This window comes from Lissotriton vulgaris, chromosome 11 (assembly GCF_964263255.1).
Source record: "Lissotriton vulgaris chromosome 11, aLisVul1.2, whole genome shotgun sequence".
Taxonomy (NCBI): Eukaryota; Metazoa; Chordata; class Amphibia; order Caudata; family Salamandridae; genus Lissotriton; species Lissotriton vulgaris.
Window position 1 is genome coordinate 198,542,509 of NC_141699.1, and position 16,894 is coordinate 198,559,402.

The 16,894-nt window shown below is 52.0% G+C and overlaps 1 protein-coding gene across 2 annotated transcripts in view; it reads left to right on the forward strand.

The window, feature by feature from the left end:
• Nucleotides 1-16,894, forward strand: part of ACACB (acetyl-CoA carboxylase beta) — a 1,895,698-nt gene that overhangs the window by 1,482,529 nt on the left and 396,275 nt on the right. For both annotated transcript variants that reach the window (XM_086943101.1, XM_086943102.1), the window contains one exon: nucleotides 5,342-5,477. In XM_086943101.1, coding sequence (XP_086799227.1) covers nucleotides 5,342-5,477 — 136 coding nt within the window. The remainder of the gene's footprint in view (nucleotides 1-5,341; nucleotides 5,478-16,894) is intronic.

A 16,894-nucleotide genomic window follows, 5' to 3' on the forward strand; every position in this document is an offset into this window, starting at 1 on the left:
TCAGGACATGGACGACAAGGGAGACTGGGGGGACGGGTCTGAGGACCCCCTGGCACGTGAGTGCCAATTATTTCAGGACTGGACACAGGAACTAGGGGAGGCCAGTGGCCTGGATACCTCCCCAGACACTGGTTTTGTTTCCCCTCCTACCGTGGCTACGGAGGAGGGGGCAGCTTATAGTTTGGTGCTGACGAGGGCAGCCAAGGCCTTGGCTCTTGAGCTCCCCGTCGCGAAGGTAAGGTCTAACATCCTCACAGAGGTCCTTAAACGACAGGTAAGCTCTCCAGAACCTCTACTGCCGTTTAATGAGGCTCTCACGGACGTCCTGTTGGGCACCTGGTCCAGGCCCGCTACAGGTCCCCCTGTAGATAGGCACGTCGCTAGGCGCCACCGCCCTGCTGCGGGCGACCCTAGTTTCTTGTCCACCCATCCCACCCCGAGAGCCTAGTTATCCAGGCCTCTACTTCCCAATTTCGCATTCCCGACTGCACCACCGGATTGGGAATCCAAAAGGTATGAGCAATTCGGAAAGAAGATGTTCTCCTCCCTTAGTTTGGGATTGCGGTCGGTCAACACTGCGTGTCTCTTGGGCCGTTACACCCACTCTCAGTGGGATACAGTTGCGGAAGTGCTGCCTGAGTGCCCCGAGGGGACCCGGGCGAAGCTCGCTCAAGCCCTCACGGAGGGAAGAGACGCAGCACGGTATTCAATACGATGTGGACTGGATACCACAGACTCGCTGGGAAGAGCGATTTCCTGGTCTGTGGCGGTTCGCCGCCATGCCTGGCTGAGGTCCGCCAACTTGTCCGCTGATGTCCAAAACACCCTTATGGACATGCCGTTTGATGGCAGCCACCTCTTCGGTGGCAAGGCAGATAGTGCGCTGCAACGCTTTACGGACTCCAGGGCTACGGCCAAGTCCCTGGGCCTGTCGGCATCGCGTTAGCAAACTTCTGCCCATTTCTCCTTTCGTGGCCACGGAAGGGGCGCCCCCACACGTCCTACCAGCCACGGGTCGCAGACTACCCTTCAGCGTGGCGGCGGGCGTGGTTACCGTCGCGGCGGTAACAGGGGACAACAGCGCGGGCAATCCACATCCACCCCGTCAGAATCCGCCTCAAAGCCTTCCAAGTCCGAGCTTTCAGGCCCATGCGACGCCAGTGGGGGGCCGGGTTCTACATCACCTCCTCCACTGGCGCTCCATCACATCGAACAGGTGGGTGCTGCAAATCGTCCGAAGGGGCTACTCCCTCCTGTAGGAGAGTAGGGCCTGCAATCCTATGGTCACCCCCGATTTTTGCTTTTTGCTTCACTGGTTTACGAATTCCCTGGCTGTGGGCCTGCTAATCAGACCCACAGCCTAGCTGTGCTCTCTCTAAAATTGACAACCATGTACCTTAGGTGCATATCCAATTGGATACTGAGTCACCTTATCCGTCCCTGTACAGTGTACCTTAGGTACCCAGGGCCTACCAGGGGCTGCAGCATGTATTATGCCACCCCTGGCTGGCCATCCAAATCTGACACAACTAGCTGATCAATCAGCTGGGGCAAGGTGGTGTAACCTCCCTTTGCTTTACATATAGTATCCCTATATCTAAACCTAAAATGGACACATATCCTCCTATCTGTCACTCCTATGGCAGGCCTTATCAATCCTGAAGGCAGAGTGCTTGGAATTATGTGAGATGGTGCTCTAGCATGAGCTGAGCCTGTCTGCAGCTTTCGGAACCAAGTCCTTTAGCTGTTTCCATGATAACGCTATACCATATACTCTTAAGTGCATTATAATCCTCGCGGTTATTGCCAACTTTGGTATAACATTATCAAAACATATCGAGTAAGGTGTCATACGAATTGGAATACTACCCCCTCGCCAATTCTGGTGACGGGGGTAGCATTCCACCCTTCTAGAGGGACACGACATGTATGTAACTGTGAACCCCGGTTAAAGTTAACTCGAGCCTCAGCATCACAAAATGGATGCTGCCACCACAGACACAAGTCTGACCTCCTGCTGCTGGGAGTCCTTCCAGCGAGGGAGGCTTGGACAATGGGTTTCCTGCCTGGGGTCTGGGGTGGTGCTGGCACCACCCCAGACAGGATTTTGTGTATTAGGTAGGACAGGGCTGAAAGGAATGAGACATGCCTGGGGCACACAAGGTGTCCCTGAGCATACACCGGTCTAAACCAGTTCCTGGGGCACTCCAGCCCCAGAGCTGGCGCAAGACCGGCCAAAGGATAGGGGGTGTAACCACCCCCCTTCCTGGTCCCACCCAGAGGAGGGACCTAGTCGTAGTACAGCCCCCTTTAGCCGGATAAAGGTAGGAGCTGGTCCCATTCCAAATTAGATTATCCTGAACAACTTTAGGCCACGTAATGAACAGTACGACTCTTAAATCGTTCCAAGAACTGAGAGACAAATATAACATGCCCGCACCCAGTTCTTCAAATATTTGCAATACCGACACGCCATCTCCCCCATCCTAGAGGGGTTGGACTCTTTGCCTGAATTCAGCCCTTTGGAGGCTAAAGTATTCATGGGAGAACTGGAGGATAAAAAGATATCCCGCATATACCAATCACTGGTTACGCACTGTTCCCCCTCACTCGATCGGCTGCGGACCGCATGGGAGGGAGACGTGGGTGAATTAGAAGAAGATGATTGGAGAGAAGCCCTCGCGGCCCCCAGGGGCGCGGCCGTTGCCGTACGCTTACGGTTTATCCAATTCAAATATTTGCATAGAGCTTACTATACTAGAGAAAGGCTGTGGCGAGCTGGCTTGATCGCGTCCCCTGAATGCCTGAGATGTGGGCGGGAGTTGGGCACTTTTATACACACAGTTTGGTCCTGTGGAGCGCTGGAGAGATTCTGGACTGGTGTGTGGGATTGTTTGTCTGAAGTGTTGGGCTGGGAGCTTCCCCGTACACCGCAGCTGGGCCTTCTTCATGTAATGGAACAGGTGGGGGGTAATGCCTATAAACGACACTTACTGCTTCTCGGCCTTACAGTGGCTAAGAGAGATGTGGCTAGAGCCTGGAAGGACCCCAGGGCCCCCCCCAGTGGGAGTGTGGAGACAGGGGCTGGATTACTGTATGGGGCTGGAGCATTCGGTGTTTGAGGCCCGCGGCTGTCCCAGGAAACACTATAAAATTTGGAAAAGGTGGGCGGACTACAGGGGACTGTGGCTGGAGCCACCGGTGCAATACGACATAGAAGCGGCACAAATCCGCTTAGATCCTGGGTGAAGGAGAGTATGCCTTACAAGACTCATCATGGTTTTCTTTATTAGAAATTAGTGGACATCGTGCTAGGGGTTTGGGTGGGATCCAGGAGGGAGACATTTTTGTTGGTGATTTTGGGGGTGGGAGGGCGGGAGAGTTGTAGTAACTATACCATCTTGAAATATTGTATTGATTGCTTTCAGTGCATTCTGCTTTTATATTCAAAGCTTCTCCGGTGGTCGGAGCGCTGTTATTTTTCTGCAATCTCTCTCGAAGAAAACAATACATTTTGTTCTGGAAAAAAAAAAGGAAAACAAACAGCAGGCCTTTTCCATGTATGCACCCTTGATCTGGAACAACATCCCTGTATCTATCAAATCTATCAGGAACGCCCCAACACTGCTCCAATTTAGGAACGAGTTTCAGAATCACCTCTTTAGAGTGCATTACATTACAATGCATTAACTATCCACAACGTAGTTCCCTCTCCTCTTACTGGTTCACTTTGCTTGCCTGTGCTTTCAGTTCCTATGCCTTTTGGCTAGTTCCACTCTATCGAAATCTACATCATACAAAGCCTTTGACTTTGACAGTGGCATGCTCTGTCAATGGTGTTGGCAGCTCCGGAGGAAGGCCCAACAGGAACAGCCGGAGCCATTCTGGCACCAGAGATGTTCTATTTGGAATAGATGGAGCATATGGGGGAGAACCCACAGGCATGAACGCAAATGGAGCCCTTTAAGGTCCCATGGGGCCCGAATTTGCTCCAGAGGGAGCTGAAGCACACTGGACCATCTCCACAATGGCATGGAGAAAAAGGCTGGACAGATGACTAAACTGGTGCCAACGACGTATATGGTGAACCTCCATGAGCGGGGTGATGTCTGCTGAAGGCATCTACCTCTCGACATTTAGTGATGTCTAGGCAAATGATCTTTGAGCTTCCTCTTATTTTTATATTTTCTCCTGTTCTCCCTGGAGATCTTCAATGACGGAGAAGAGTGAGATTTGACTGTAGATCTCTACCTGGAGCATGTCAGACGTTGAGCTCAATACTTATTGCAGGTGATAAATTGTTTGGCCTTGCACTCTTTTGTCATTTGGGGGGTGGATGAGACTGCACTTCTCTTTCAACCTAGGGTCGTATCTCAACCCCCAAAGATCATAGACAGACCAAATGGGGCTCTGAAATGAACATTTGCCCATTAGTCATGTCAGGGTTTGAACCCTGACTTCTTGGGAGGTGACATTCTCTAGGCACTGCCCTGCAAAACATTTCTAAAGCGAAATCTTTCTGGAAAATAACCAGAAATGTCAGAAAATCAAGGAGAGTAGCTACAATTCCATGTCGCAATGCGTGAAAAAAAATTGAACTTATGTTCGTAGTTTGGTGTTTTCTACTTCTGATGACATCAAAGCTTCTGGCATCAAGGTGAAGCCAGATCCCCTCCTTGCATGAAATAGTAGTTTCTGGGAGTAGTTTCTGGATCCAATCCAGCACCTGGTAATATTCTACAGTTGAGGAATCTGCAGGTAGAGAATCCACCAGAAAGATAATTTTCAAAGGTAAGTAACTTTTTACTTTTTCTTGCTGATTGTCATGTATACCCACTGTTTTGCATCCCACCTTTGATTATTGCTCTACTATCTGAAATACATTTCTCTGTCCATCTCTTAACCCTTTCGATGCTCATGCCGAGCTCAGCTCGTCATGATGCACGGGTGAGCTGTGCTGATGACGAGCTGAGCTCGTCATGAAACAATGGGAAAGCAAAGGATCCAGCATGAGAGGGGAAAACGCCTAGCAGCCAAGGTGTTAACACCTTTCCTGTTTGCAACTTTAAATGTATTTTTTTGCATTGTGACTACTTTGACAAAACAGTGTTTCTTCAGATGCAAATCATCGTTTTAAACAATTGAATTTGTGTGAAATAATTGCCTGTAATGATCTGTTGTATTTGTGCTAGACTCATACTCCGATTCCTGAGGAAATGTCAAGTTGCCTTATAATCGTATAATAATTATTGGATTAATATCATATTGTGGTAGTCTGTTATTATCTATTGTCTTAAAGTCATTTCTTCACAAGATTGTTGTGTACTTCCTCATGCTTTAGATCATTCAGCAAGCTGGACAAGTTTGGTTCCCAGATTCTGCTTTCAAAACTTCTCAATCTATACAAGATTTTAACCGAGAACGACTACCACTTATGATTTTTGCCAACTGGAGAGGTTTCTCTGGCGGCATGAAAGGTAATTTATCTTGGAGAGTTTATTTAGTGTGGGTATCCTGTTGTTAATGAAAATGGATTCGTGATTTACTCACTGTCACATATTATTTCACAACTTAATGGTATGTGCCACAGCATTACATACAAGAAGAAAGAAAAAAATGTCGCCAAAGGTGTAGGAAAGTGGCTCTTTATATATACTGGACCAAAGTAAGGTACAGTGTGTATAGAGTCCCCAGTTCGGGGAGGTTTGGCAGAGGCTAAAGTTAGATATAACCTTACTCTCTAAAGTGGTAGTTTGATCAAGCAGGAAGGCAGTATCAGAGGACAGTGTAAAGCATTTGTTGTACACACTCAGTCAGTAAATGGTCTCACACACTCAAGAACTGAACTCTAGGCCAATTGTTTTGTATCAAAATATATCATTGTTTTATTTTAGAACCAACAAGGTATCAAAATATACTTTCTCAGAATGGATTACTTTTAGTTAAATACTTTTCAAATAGGCCATAGACTTTTTGAATGCAATAGATCTTGTTCAGGTGGAGCTCTCGTTAAACAGCCTATGGTTTGGACGTGTGGTAGCAGGGTCAGAAGCACAGACAGACGCAGCGTGGACTCCTACTGAGCTAAGAGCAGCGTGGGACGGGGCACAGGACAGACAACGGACTGACCTCCTACTGAATCTCGACGGACCGGAGGACGGTCCAGTGAAGTTTACCAGGCAGGAGAGAGGGGCAGACGGCGATCCGCAGGGGTCAAAACTCCCGCTGGAGGCAGGCGGGTGAAGCGCGGACAGACTGACGCCCTCGGCTGAACTCCCTCCACGAGCTGGAATTTACCGAAGCATCCGTGTTCCAGCCGGGCCCTCTACGCTGCTGCAGGAAGAGCAGGTGCCCCAGGGGATTACAAAGACTGCAGTGCGAGACGCGCTTGATCTGAAGCTTTCTTCCACCACTCGATACCTTCCTGCCAGGTGCCCGGGGGACTACAAGAACCATTGTGTTTTGCGGCAGGACCTGCGAGCGTTGATGTTTTTCCGCCAGTCGGCCTTTGTAACCAGGGCTCCGTCTGCATGTGAACAAGACCTGTGTGACATTTTTTGGTATTGTAATTTGAACTGTGTGGCTGGGTACCAGGATACAACGGATAAAATGCTTGATTTTGTGGCACTTTATTATTGTATACAATGAGCAGACGAGGGGACGCGCTGACTCACCTGCCCAGCCTGCCATGAGGGAACGGCTGTACCTCCAGTTAACCCGGCTCTGTTTTCACCTTAGCCGTGAGGGGAACGGCGCCACGCTTCACCATCTGCTCCTCCTTCTCCTGGTCACGCCACGCCGTGAGGGGAAAGGCCCGCAAGGAGGACCATAAGTTCCAGCAGGTGCTGGGTGGCGCAAATTGATCGTGTCACCGCAGTGCACCACAGGAGGCCCTTAATGATCAATCATCGCGACTGAGGCGAGTGAAGCCGAGGGGCAGGCAACAACCAAGGACTATAAGCCCCAGACACCAGCAGGGGCCGCGAACGGAGCAGCAGCCCCTCCCCCCTCAACATCGGGAGGATTTAACCGCCTCCGGAATCCTGCAACGCGGGACGCGCGCCCGGGCAAATGGCGGGCCGTCTGTTGCCAAAGGAGGCTGGGCTGGGCCACGGAATTAACATTATCCATTGGTTGATGTAAGTCTGAGCCCGTACCTCGTATATCTTGAACTGGAAAAAACGTTTTCATGTAATTAATTTATATCAATATATACCTGCTTGTATAGAGTTTAATTATATTTGCGAAATCTGTCGATTTGTAGCGGTATACTCGAAATGGCAAAACAAAGGGTCGATAGTGGGAAGGGGCTAGTTGGCACTTTAGATGCCTATTTACTAAGAGCTGAAATTGCCATAATTCATAAAATCAAGCAAACAGCGCGCAGATTGTCCCTGGACTTTCAAATGGCAATATTATCTCTAGCCCCAACACCACTGATTGTTCCATTAATGAAAGGTCACAAACCAATGGGTGTATTTTAACATCGCCCAAATCGCCAAGTATTCAGGAGATTCCAGATTCTGTAGATTCCTCCCCGTCTCCATTGATAAACCTTGCGTAGTGACAAGGGCAGGAAAAACCAAGCAAACAAATGGTAATTGCCATGCCCAGATTGCCAAAAAACGAAAGGGCCAAGCACATAAAAAACGCAGAAACAAATACAGCACATGCCAAATCCTCTTGTAAGGAAGGCCTCAAAGGAAATTTCAGATCCTTTAATCAATCCGGTATCTGAAATAAGTAAAGAAATAGCCCTGAAAGATATACAAACTACAATTATACCACCAATTATAGAACAAGGCCTGGGGGGAGGGGGAAGAAGGGGGGTTTGGTCTAAACTGGAAGCAGTAATTAGTTCTCATTTAAAACCGGTGTTTCAAAAACTGACAATCATTGATAACAAATTGTTGCGTTTAGAGAATTAATATTCTAACACTTGTGTTTCACATCCTGAAATGAGGCCCAGCATAAATAGACCTAAAGGAAACCCAGATAAAATGGCTGTAGATAAATCTGACCCCCAGGGGAAAAACACGATACATGATGGGAGGGGAAATCCTGGGACTGCAGGTCCCGTTTTAAATACTACTCTGACAACATCGGAGGACCAGACTAAGAATGGCCCCTAGGTCCCTACTATTCATAAACCCATAAGGGATCGAAACATCCAAAATAAAGATACAGGAAATACGCCCTCAAGTCCGTCTTCCAAGAATAGCCCTGATTCGACTCTTAATCTACCCCCACAAACTACTCCTTACATTATTGTTCTGTCAAATGTCCCTCCTTTAGCCCCAGGAGAAAGTGAAGATTGGCCCTCTCTGAGGAACAAGTCCATATATTTCATAAACGCCAAAACAGGTAAAAGCCAAAACACATTGTTCCCAGAACTTAAGATGGCCCGTAGGGTTAGATGGGTTGGCCCAGCTAAGAAAACAATGGAGGAAGATTGTATTTTTTTGACTTTCAGGCCCCCTGGCCTGGTAAGAGCCATAATTCAACATTGTGGAAAGTCTCAGTGGCAGTGACAGAACTTCTCAACCTGTGGCCCCCACCCAGGACCTCTGCAATTCTTTGAATTCTTTTTTCTTTAATAAAATCCGCACTATAAAACAAAGTATCCTCACCACTCCGTCCCCCTCCCTTTTGGCTGACACCTATTACAACCCTTCAACCCTGGAATCTTTTCCCCTCATCGACGGCGCCACCCTATCTAAACTTTTCGCCAGGGTCAAATCAGGCTCACCTGATGATATCTGCCCCCCACATATTTTGAGAGAGGTGGGAACTACTATTCCTGAGGTCATGCTTTCTATGCTGAATGGATCTCTCTCACAGGGTAAAGTCCCTGACAACCTTAAAAAAGCTCTCCTCATCCACCTGATAAAAAAAGTTGGAGCTGACCCGCTATACCCTCTCAACTATAGGCCCATATCACTGCTGCCTTACTGCGCCAAACTATTGGAGGCTCACGTCTGCGATAGTATCTCCAAATTTGTTGAAGAATCAGAGTATCTTGCACCCAACCAGGCGGGTTTCCGCCTATGTCATTCAACTGAGGCAGTTATCCTCTCGGTGCAGAATACTTTGAGGCGGAATGCGGATGGGGGGATCCACCAGGCTCTGGTACTACTGGACCTTTCGGCTGCGTTCGACACGGTTGACTATACCATCTTGGTCAACCGTGTCGAGCAAGCAGGTCTCAGGGGCCCTGCACTGAGCTGGATTCGCTCATTCATCACTGGCCGCACTCAATCTGTTAGATTGGGTTCTTTCACAGCCCCCACTATACCTACCACCTGTGGAGTACCTCAGGGCTCATCATTGTCACCTTTGCTTTTTAATTTATACCTACGCCCCCTTCTGTATTCTCTTAGGAAAGCGAACGTTACCATCTTCAACTATGCAGATGATTTGCAGCTCATCTTTCCTTTAAACACCAAGGACTCAGTGGAAGATTTTCAAAACACCATGTCTCACATCCTGAGTTGGATGAGCTGCAATCATTTGAAACTCAACCCAGGCAAGACTGAACTGGTCTTGCCTGGGCAGAGTGCACTTAGTTGGAACCCTAGCTTCTGGCCATCTAGCATGGGAGCCCCTCCGTCCAAGTCATCTTCAGTTAAGAGCTTGGGAATTTTTATCAGCGAGGATCTCTCCCTGAAAAGACAGGTAGGCGCAGTTGTGTCATCCAGCTTCTTTCAACTGAAGAAAATTAAGAAAATTGCCTGCTTTTTCTCTCCGGCTGCCCTTACTCGTCATTTCCCTGGTCCTGTCTAGACTAGACTTTTCCAATAGCCTTTACCTTGGGCTCCAAGCTGGAGAGTTAAAACGCCTCCAGCTGGTTCAAAACCAGGCAGCCAGACTTATTTTGAACCTATCTAAAAGGCAGTCTGTCAGATCAGGGTTGAAACAGCTACACTGGCTGCCTGTTGAGCAGCGAGTAGCTTTTAAAACTGGGTGCATTCTATTTAAGTCCCTACATGACTCTGGCCCTCAGTTTATCAGAGATCTATTCAACAGATATGACCCTTCCCGCAATCTCCGGTCCACTCACAAATCCCTTCTGATCGTCCCCTCTTATAAGAGGAAGCGTCTCGGAGGCTGCTGCTTTGACCATCTTGCAGCCACCTTCTGGAACTCCCTTCCTCTTCAATTAAAACTGAGCGAATACATCCTGAGTTTCAGACACTCCCTTAAAACCTGGCTTTTCTCCCAGGCGTATTGCTGAGCCGCTTCATCTCTACCTCTAACCGGTGCGTTGTGTTCCTTCTATAGCGCCATGAAGCCCCTGGGCGTACGAGCGCTTAATACATTTATATTAACATTAACATTAACATCTGAAAGAAACACGTTAGTGTTAGATTCCTTACCTTAGAATATCCCCAGGCGTCAGTCTGGATCCGGAAACTTTTGCGTAGCAGTACCCCTGCGCGTCGGTAGGCGTCGTCTGCAGGCGTCCCCTGCGGCTCCGCGTCCGTCGTCGGCGTCGTGCGCCGTGATGACGTCGCTGGAGTACATAGACGCCGCCTCCGCGCGCTGACGTCAGTTCTTCTTTTTTCCGCGCCAGTGGACGCAGATCTGAAGAGCAGTACTCCGGTCTTTGACCAAGTTTTTCGATAGTTTTTTCCTCTACTGTGCCTGATAGGATGCCTGGGTTTAAGAATTGCGATGACTGTGAGCGCACGATGTCGGTCACAGACCATCACCGCCTCTGCCTCCGGTGTCTGGGCCCTGACCACGACGTGGACTCCTGCGTCGACTGCCGGGCCCTTACCAACAAGGCTAGGCGGGAGCGGTCCCGCAAGCTACTGGAGCTCCGGGTGTCGGCCCCACGTCGGGACCGGGAGCAGTCCCGGTCCGGCCGGAGGTCGAGAGAGCGTTCGAGGGAGCGGTCGCGGAGCCGCGCCGGGCGCTCCGGAAGTCGACACCACTCGTCAGGCTCGTCAGGTAAGAAGCACAAGAAGTCGGGGCGTCGTCATCGTACCCCCGACTCCCCCCGACGCTCGCGCGATGCGGCCGGGGGCTCGGGTGACCCCAACCCCGCGGCTCCGCGAGAGTCGCCGGCGCGGCCTGCCTCATACCCTCCGGTCCCTGGGCATGGCGCGACGCCTGAGGAGATCGAGGCGTTCCTCATGGCCATGAGGGCGCTCGCTTCTCCGACGGGGCCTACGGCGCCTTCGGGCCCAGTGCTACCGTCTGGGGGCCCTAGCGGTTCGGGTGTCCCTGCCTCGGCGCCGTCGGGTGCTCCGGCCCCGGCGCCGCCGACGGCTCCGACCCCGGCGCCGCAGGGGCCTTCGGGATCGGCGCCGGCTGGTCTTCCGGCCTCCCCGGCGCCGTTGCCATCGGGGTTGCCCCCGACGCCGCCCCCGCGCGGCGCCGGTTCTCCGCTGCCGGTTCCGGCCGGCGGTGGGGTTCCGACGCCGGCTCCGGGCGGCGCCGTCCCCTTACCTTCTCCGACGCCGGACACGGCGCCGGACGGGCGTCGCACGACGCCGGTCCCGGCGCCGATGGGGCCCATGAACCCCGAGGAGCCGGTCTTCATCATTGACTCCGAATACGGAGAGGATGAGGAGTACGGTGAAGGTTGGGAGGGGTCCGAGGACCCTCTGGCTCGCGAGTGCCAGTATGACCCGGACTGGACGGGTGACTTGGGGGATGCCAGTGGTTTGGACGACTCTCCTAACCCTGGTTTGATCTCTCCTCCAACCGTGGCATCGGTGGAGGGAGCTGCCTATTCTGTGGTGCTGATGAGGGCTGCCAAGGCCTTACACCTTGAGCTCCCCGTCGCGGCCGTGAGGCCTAACATCCTCACCGAGGTCTTCAAACCGCAGTCATGCCCATTGGAGCCACTGCTGCCGTTTAATGAAGCCTTGTCTGACGTTCTCCGCTTCAGGTGCGCCTGTTGATCGGAACGTGGCCAGGCGCCACCGTCCTTGTCCGGACGACCCCAAGTACCTGTCTACCCACCCCACTCCTGAGAGTCTGGTGATCCAGGCCTCGACCTCCCAGTCCGCATTCCCGTCGGCCCCGCCCGACCGGGAATCCAAGAGGTATGACCAGTTTGGCAAAAAGGTCTTCTCGTCCATTAGTTTGGGCCTGCGGTCTTGCAACACCGCCTGCCTCTTGGGCCGCTACACCCACTCTGTGTGGGATACGGTCGCGGAGCTGCTGCCAGAATGCCCCATGGAGGTGCGGGCAAAGCTCGGTCAGGCTGTGGCTGAGGGCCGAGATGCAGCGAAATATTCAATTCGGTGTGGTCTTGATACGACCGACTCGCTGGGCAGAGCTATGTCTACGACGGTGGCGATTCGTCGCCACGCCTGGCTGAGATCCGCCAATTTTTCGGCTGATGTCCAGAATACCCTGATGGACATGCCGTTTGATGGCTGTCACCTGTTCGGTGACAAAGCGGACCACGCGCTGGAACGCTTCAAGGACTCCAGGGTCACGGCCAAGTCCTTGGGTCTCTCGACCCAACGTCAGCAAACGGGTTCGTTTCGTCCCTTTCGTGGCCAAGGAAGGGGCGCCCCCACACGTGCTGCCAGCCACGCGCCGCAACAATCCTTTCAACGCGGTGGCGGCCGTGGAAACCGCCGTGGCGGCGGTCGGGGACAACGGCGGGGTCAGACCACACCTTCCCCCGCAGCATCTACCCCAAAATCCTCCTAGTCCGTGCTTTCGGCCCCATGTGACGCCAGTGGGTGGCAGGGTTCGCCATCACCACGCTCACTGGCGCACGATCACTTCGGACAGGTGGGTGCTGCAAATCGTCCGAAGGGGCTACTCCCTCCCCTTCGAGACCTCTCCTCCAGCCATGCCACCCACCGTGTGTCGGGGGACCACTTGACACTTCTGCAGGAGGAAGTTACGGCCCTCTTGGCCAAGGGGGCCATCGAGCGCGTTCCTGGGCCAGAAGTAGGGCGTGGTTGTTATTCCCACTACTTTCTGGTGCCCAAGAAGGACAAGGGGGGCCTACGTCCTATCTTGGATCTAAGGAACGTCAACGGCTTCCTCCGGAAGGAGAAGTTCAAGATGTTGACGTTAGCTCAGGTCTTGGCTGCTCTAGACCCACAAGACTGGATGGTAGCGTTGGACTTGCAGGACGCCTATTTTCACATCCCCGTCCTGCCGGCCCACCGGCGTTACCTGCGGTTCACGGTAGGCCAGGAGCATTTTCAGTTTATCGTGCTCCCCTTCGGCCTTACCAGCGCCCCACGGGTGTTCACAAAGGTGATGGCGGTGGTCGCAGCCCATCTGCGCAGGTTGGGGGTTTCAGTCTTCCCCTACCTAGACGACTGGTTGTTGAAGGCGGGCTCGCCCCAGACAGTCGTCCACCACCTTCAGATGACGGCAGACCTCTTGCACGACCTGGGGTTCTCCATCAATGTGCCGAAATCACACCTGTGTCCCTCTCAAAAGCTCCTCTTCATCGGAGCGGTTCTGGACTCGGCGCAGTTTCGGGTTTATCCTCCGGAACGGCGGGTTCGGGATATTCAGGCTTTGATTCCCATCTTTCAGCCGCTATCCCGGGTTTCGGTCAGGTTGACGCTGCGGCTGCTGGGACTGATGGCTTCCTGCATCCTTCTGGTGCATCACGCTCGGTGGCGGATGCGGGCTCTGCAGTGGGGCCTGAAGTTTCAGTGGGCCCAGCATCAGGGCAACTTGTCCGACCACGTCTTGATCTCGGAGGGCACTGCGAGACAACTGCAGTGGTGGCTTACGGACCGCGATTGGGTCAGGGGCAAGTCCCTCTCCCTTCCCCAACCGAAGCACGTTGTCGTGACGGACGCGTCCCTCCAGGGCTGGGGTGGCCACTTGGGAGAGGCAGAGATCAGAGGCATCTGGTCTCCGGCGGAGTCCCGGCTCCATATCAACCTATTGGAGCTGCGGGCGATTCGTCTGGCACTGAAGGCATTCCTCCCCTTTGTCAACGGGAGTGTGGTGCAGGTGTTCACCGACAACACCACCGCCATGTGGTACTGCAACAAACAGGGCGGTGTGGGGTCGTGGACCCTTTGCCAGGAGGCTCTGCGCCTCTGGCAATGGCTGGAACGTCAGGGCGTGACTCTGACGGTTCAACACCTGGCAGGTTCTCTGAACGCCAGGGCGGACGAACTCAGCCGTCGGTGCTCGATGGATCACGAATGGCGTCTGAACTCGGACGTGGCGCAAGGCATCTTTCTGCAATGGGGAGAGCCTTGGTTAGATCTATTCGCCACCGAAGAGAACGCGCAATGTCATCAGTTCTGCACGTTGGAGTTTCCAAGACTGCACTCGCACGGCGACGCCTTTCGGCGCGAGTGGAGTTGCGGTCTGTTATACGCCTTTCCGCCTATACCACTTCTGCCCAGAGTGCTGAAGAAGATCAGGCGCGACCGGGCCCAAGTTATCCTTGTGGCTCCGGACTGGGCTCGAAGATACTGGTATCCCGAGCTACTCAACATGTCAGTCGGTCCCCCGATCCGCCTGCCCCTTCAGGAGGACCTTCTGTCGCAGCAGCAGGGGACGGTCTTCCACCCGAACCTGTCCAGTCTCCACCTCCATGCTTGGAGATTGAGCGGCGGCAGTTGAGGCCATTTGACTTGCCTCCTGAAGTCTGTGATGTTATTCTGGCAGCCAGGCGTCCCTCCACTAAGTCGGTATACGCCTGTCGGTGGAACAGATTTGTGGCATGGTGCACAGCAAAGGCTGTGGATCCTCTTTCTGCCCCTCTTTCGGAGGTTCTTCTGTTTCTTCTTTCTCTTGCCCAGCAGGGCTCTGCTCTGGGCACTATCAAGGGCTACCTTTCTGCCCTTTCAGCCTTTTTGAGGCTTCCTGATCAGCCTTCTTTGTTCAAATCCCCGATTGTAACTCGATTCTTGAAAGGCATCACTCACATGTTTCCACCTGTTCCGTTTGTGATGCCTCAGTGGGATTTGAACCTGGTTCTAACCTTTCTAATGTGTGCTCCCTTTGAGCCCCTTCATTCTTGTCCTCTCCGTCTCCTGACTTTAAAGACGGCTTTCCTGGTTGCCATCACCTCTGCCAGGAGAGTGAGTGAGCTCCAGGCTCTTTCTGTCCAACCTCCTTTCCTGTCCATTCATCCTGATAAGGTGGTTCTGAGGACTAGACCTTCTTTCCTGCCCAAGGTTGTTTCGGCCTTTCACATCGGGCAGTCCATCACCCTCCCTTCCTTCTTCCCGCCTCCGCATCCTTCAAAGGATGAAGAGCGGCTCCATCGTCTGGACCCAAAACGTGCGCTTTCATTTTACATGGATCGCACACGCCAGTTCCGGGTGGATGACCAACTGTTTGTTGGCTACGTGGGTGCGAAGAAGGGACGGGCGGTCTGTAAACGAACCATCTCTCGATGGGTCGTCCTCTGCATCAAAGCGTGCTACTCTTTGGCTCGGAAGGAGCCTCCTGTTGGGCTGAGGGCCCATTCCACTCGGGCCACGGCGGCTACCACTGCCCTGGGCCGGGGAGTCCCCTTGCAGGACATTTGCCAAGCGGCTACGTGGGCCTCGCTGCACACCTTTGCGAGGCACTACTGCCTGGACAGCCAAGTCCGGAGGGATGGCTTCTTTGGCCGTTCTGTCCTCCAGGACTTTCTGGTGTAGTTTGTATTGGTTCGCAGACCCACCACCGGGGTTGGTATTGCTGGGGTATGTATTCTAAGGTAAGGAATCTAACACTAACGTGTTTCTTTCAGATGAACAAGTTACTTACCTTCGGTAACGATATATCTGTAAGAAACATTAGTTAGTGTTAGATTCCTTACCGAACCCACCCATCCTCCCCGTTCTGCGAACTGATACCTAGGGTTAAGGTCATCCCTTTCAGGGCCCTAGTTTTTACATGGCACCAGTGTTGGTTCTCTCATGGCTCTGCGTCTCCTGGCGCGGAAATGCTGTGTGCAAAGAACTGACGTCAGCGCGCGGAGGCGGCGTCTATGTACTCCAGCGACGTCATCACGGCGCACGACGCCGACGACGGACGCGGAGCCGCAGGGGACGCCTGCAGACGACGCCTACCGACGCGCAGGGGTACTGCTACGCAAAAGTTTCCGGATCCAGACTGACGCCTGGGGATATTCTAAGGTAAGGAATCTAACACTAACTAATGTTTCTTACAGATATATCGTTACCGAAGGTAAGTAACTTGTTCATTAACATAATTGGCAGGGTAAATGAGCAGAACATGCACAAATCTAGGGTTCTGATACTTCCTCTTGGTTTTTTTTATCGACATCTTGTGGGACGATCAAGTCAAACAGAATCCGTATTCCAAATAGGGCAAAAGTTACCTCCTTTGATGCCTCCATGGTATCATCCAAATCGTTTTGATCCTTTGAGTTCTTTGGCCGAAGTAGATTGAATTCAATCGGAGAAGGGTGATGAAAATACCAATATAGAAATTATTCTTTCTCTCCCTGACACCCTGGCTAACAATAGTGACTTGCAGATGTCCTTTGGTACTATTGATAAAATCAAAAGTCCACTTATAGACAGAGAGGAAGATCGGATTATGATCCAAGCTGATCATATAATAGAAAGGATTTGGTCGACTAAATCCACTAGTTTAGCAAATAGACAGCAAACTGGTGGCACTATTTGCCTGATTTCATGGAATGTAACGGGTATTTCAAGTAGGCTAGCAGATGAGGCATGGATAGATTACATCAAATCCTTTAGCATAATTTTTCTCCAAGAAACGTGGAGTAGAGAGAATCTTTTCTAGATGGTTATAATACCTTGTCTGTTGCTGCTGAACCCTCCCCCTCTGGAAGGGCAAAGGGTGGCCTAATGAGCGCAATCTCAATACGTAATATGTCATTAAGGATAGAAAAAATATGTTCTTCTCCATGGTATCAACTGATATTGTGCACTAATTTGCCTGTTGTATCTTT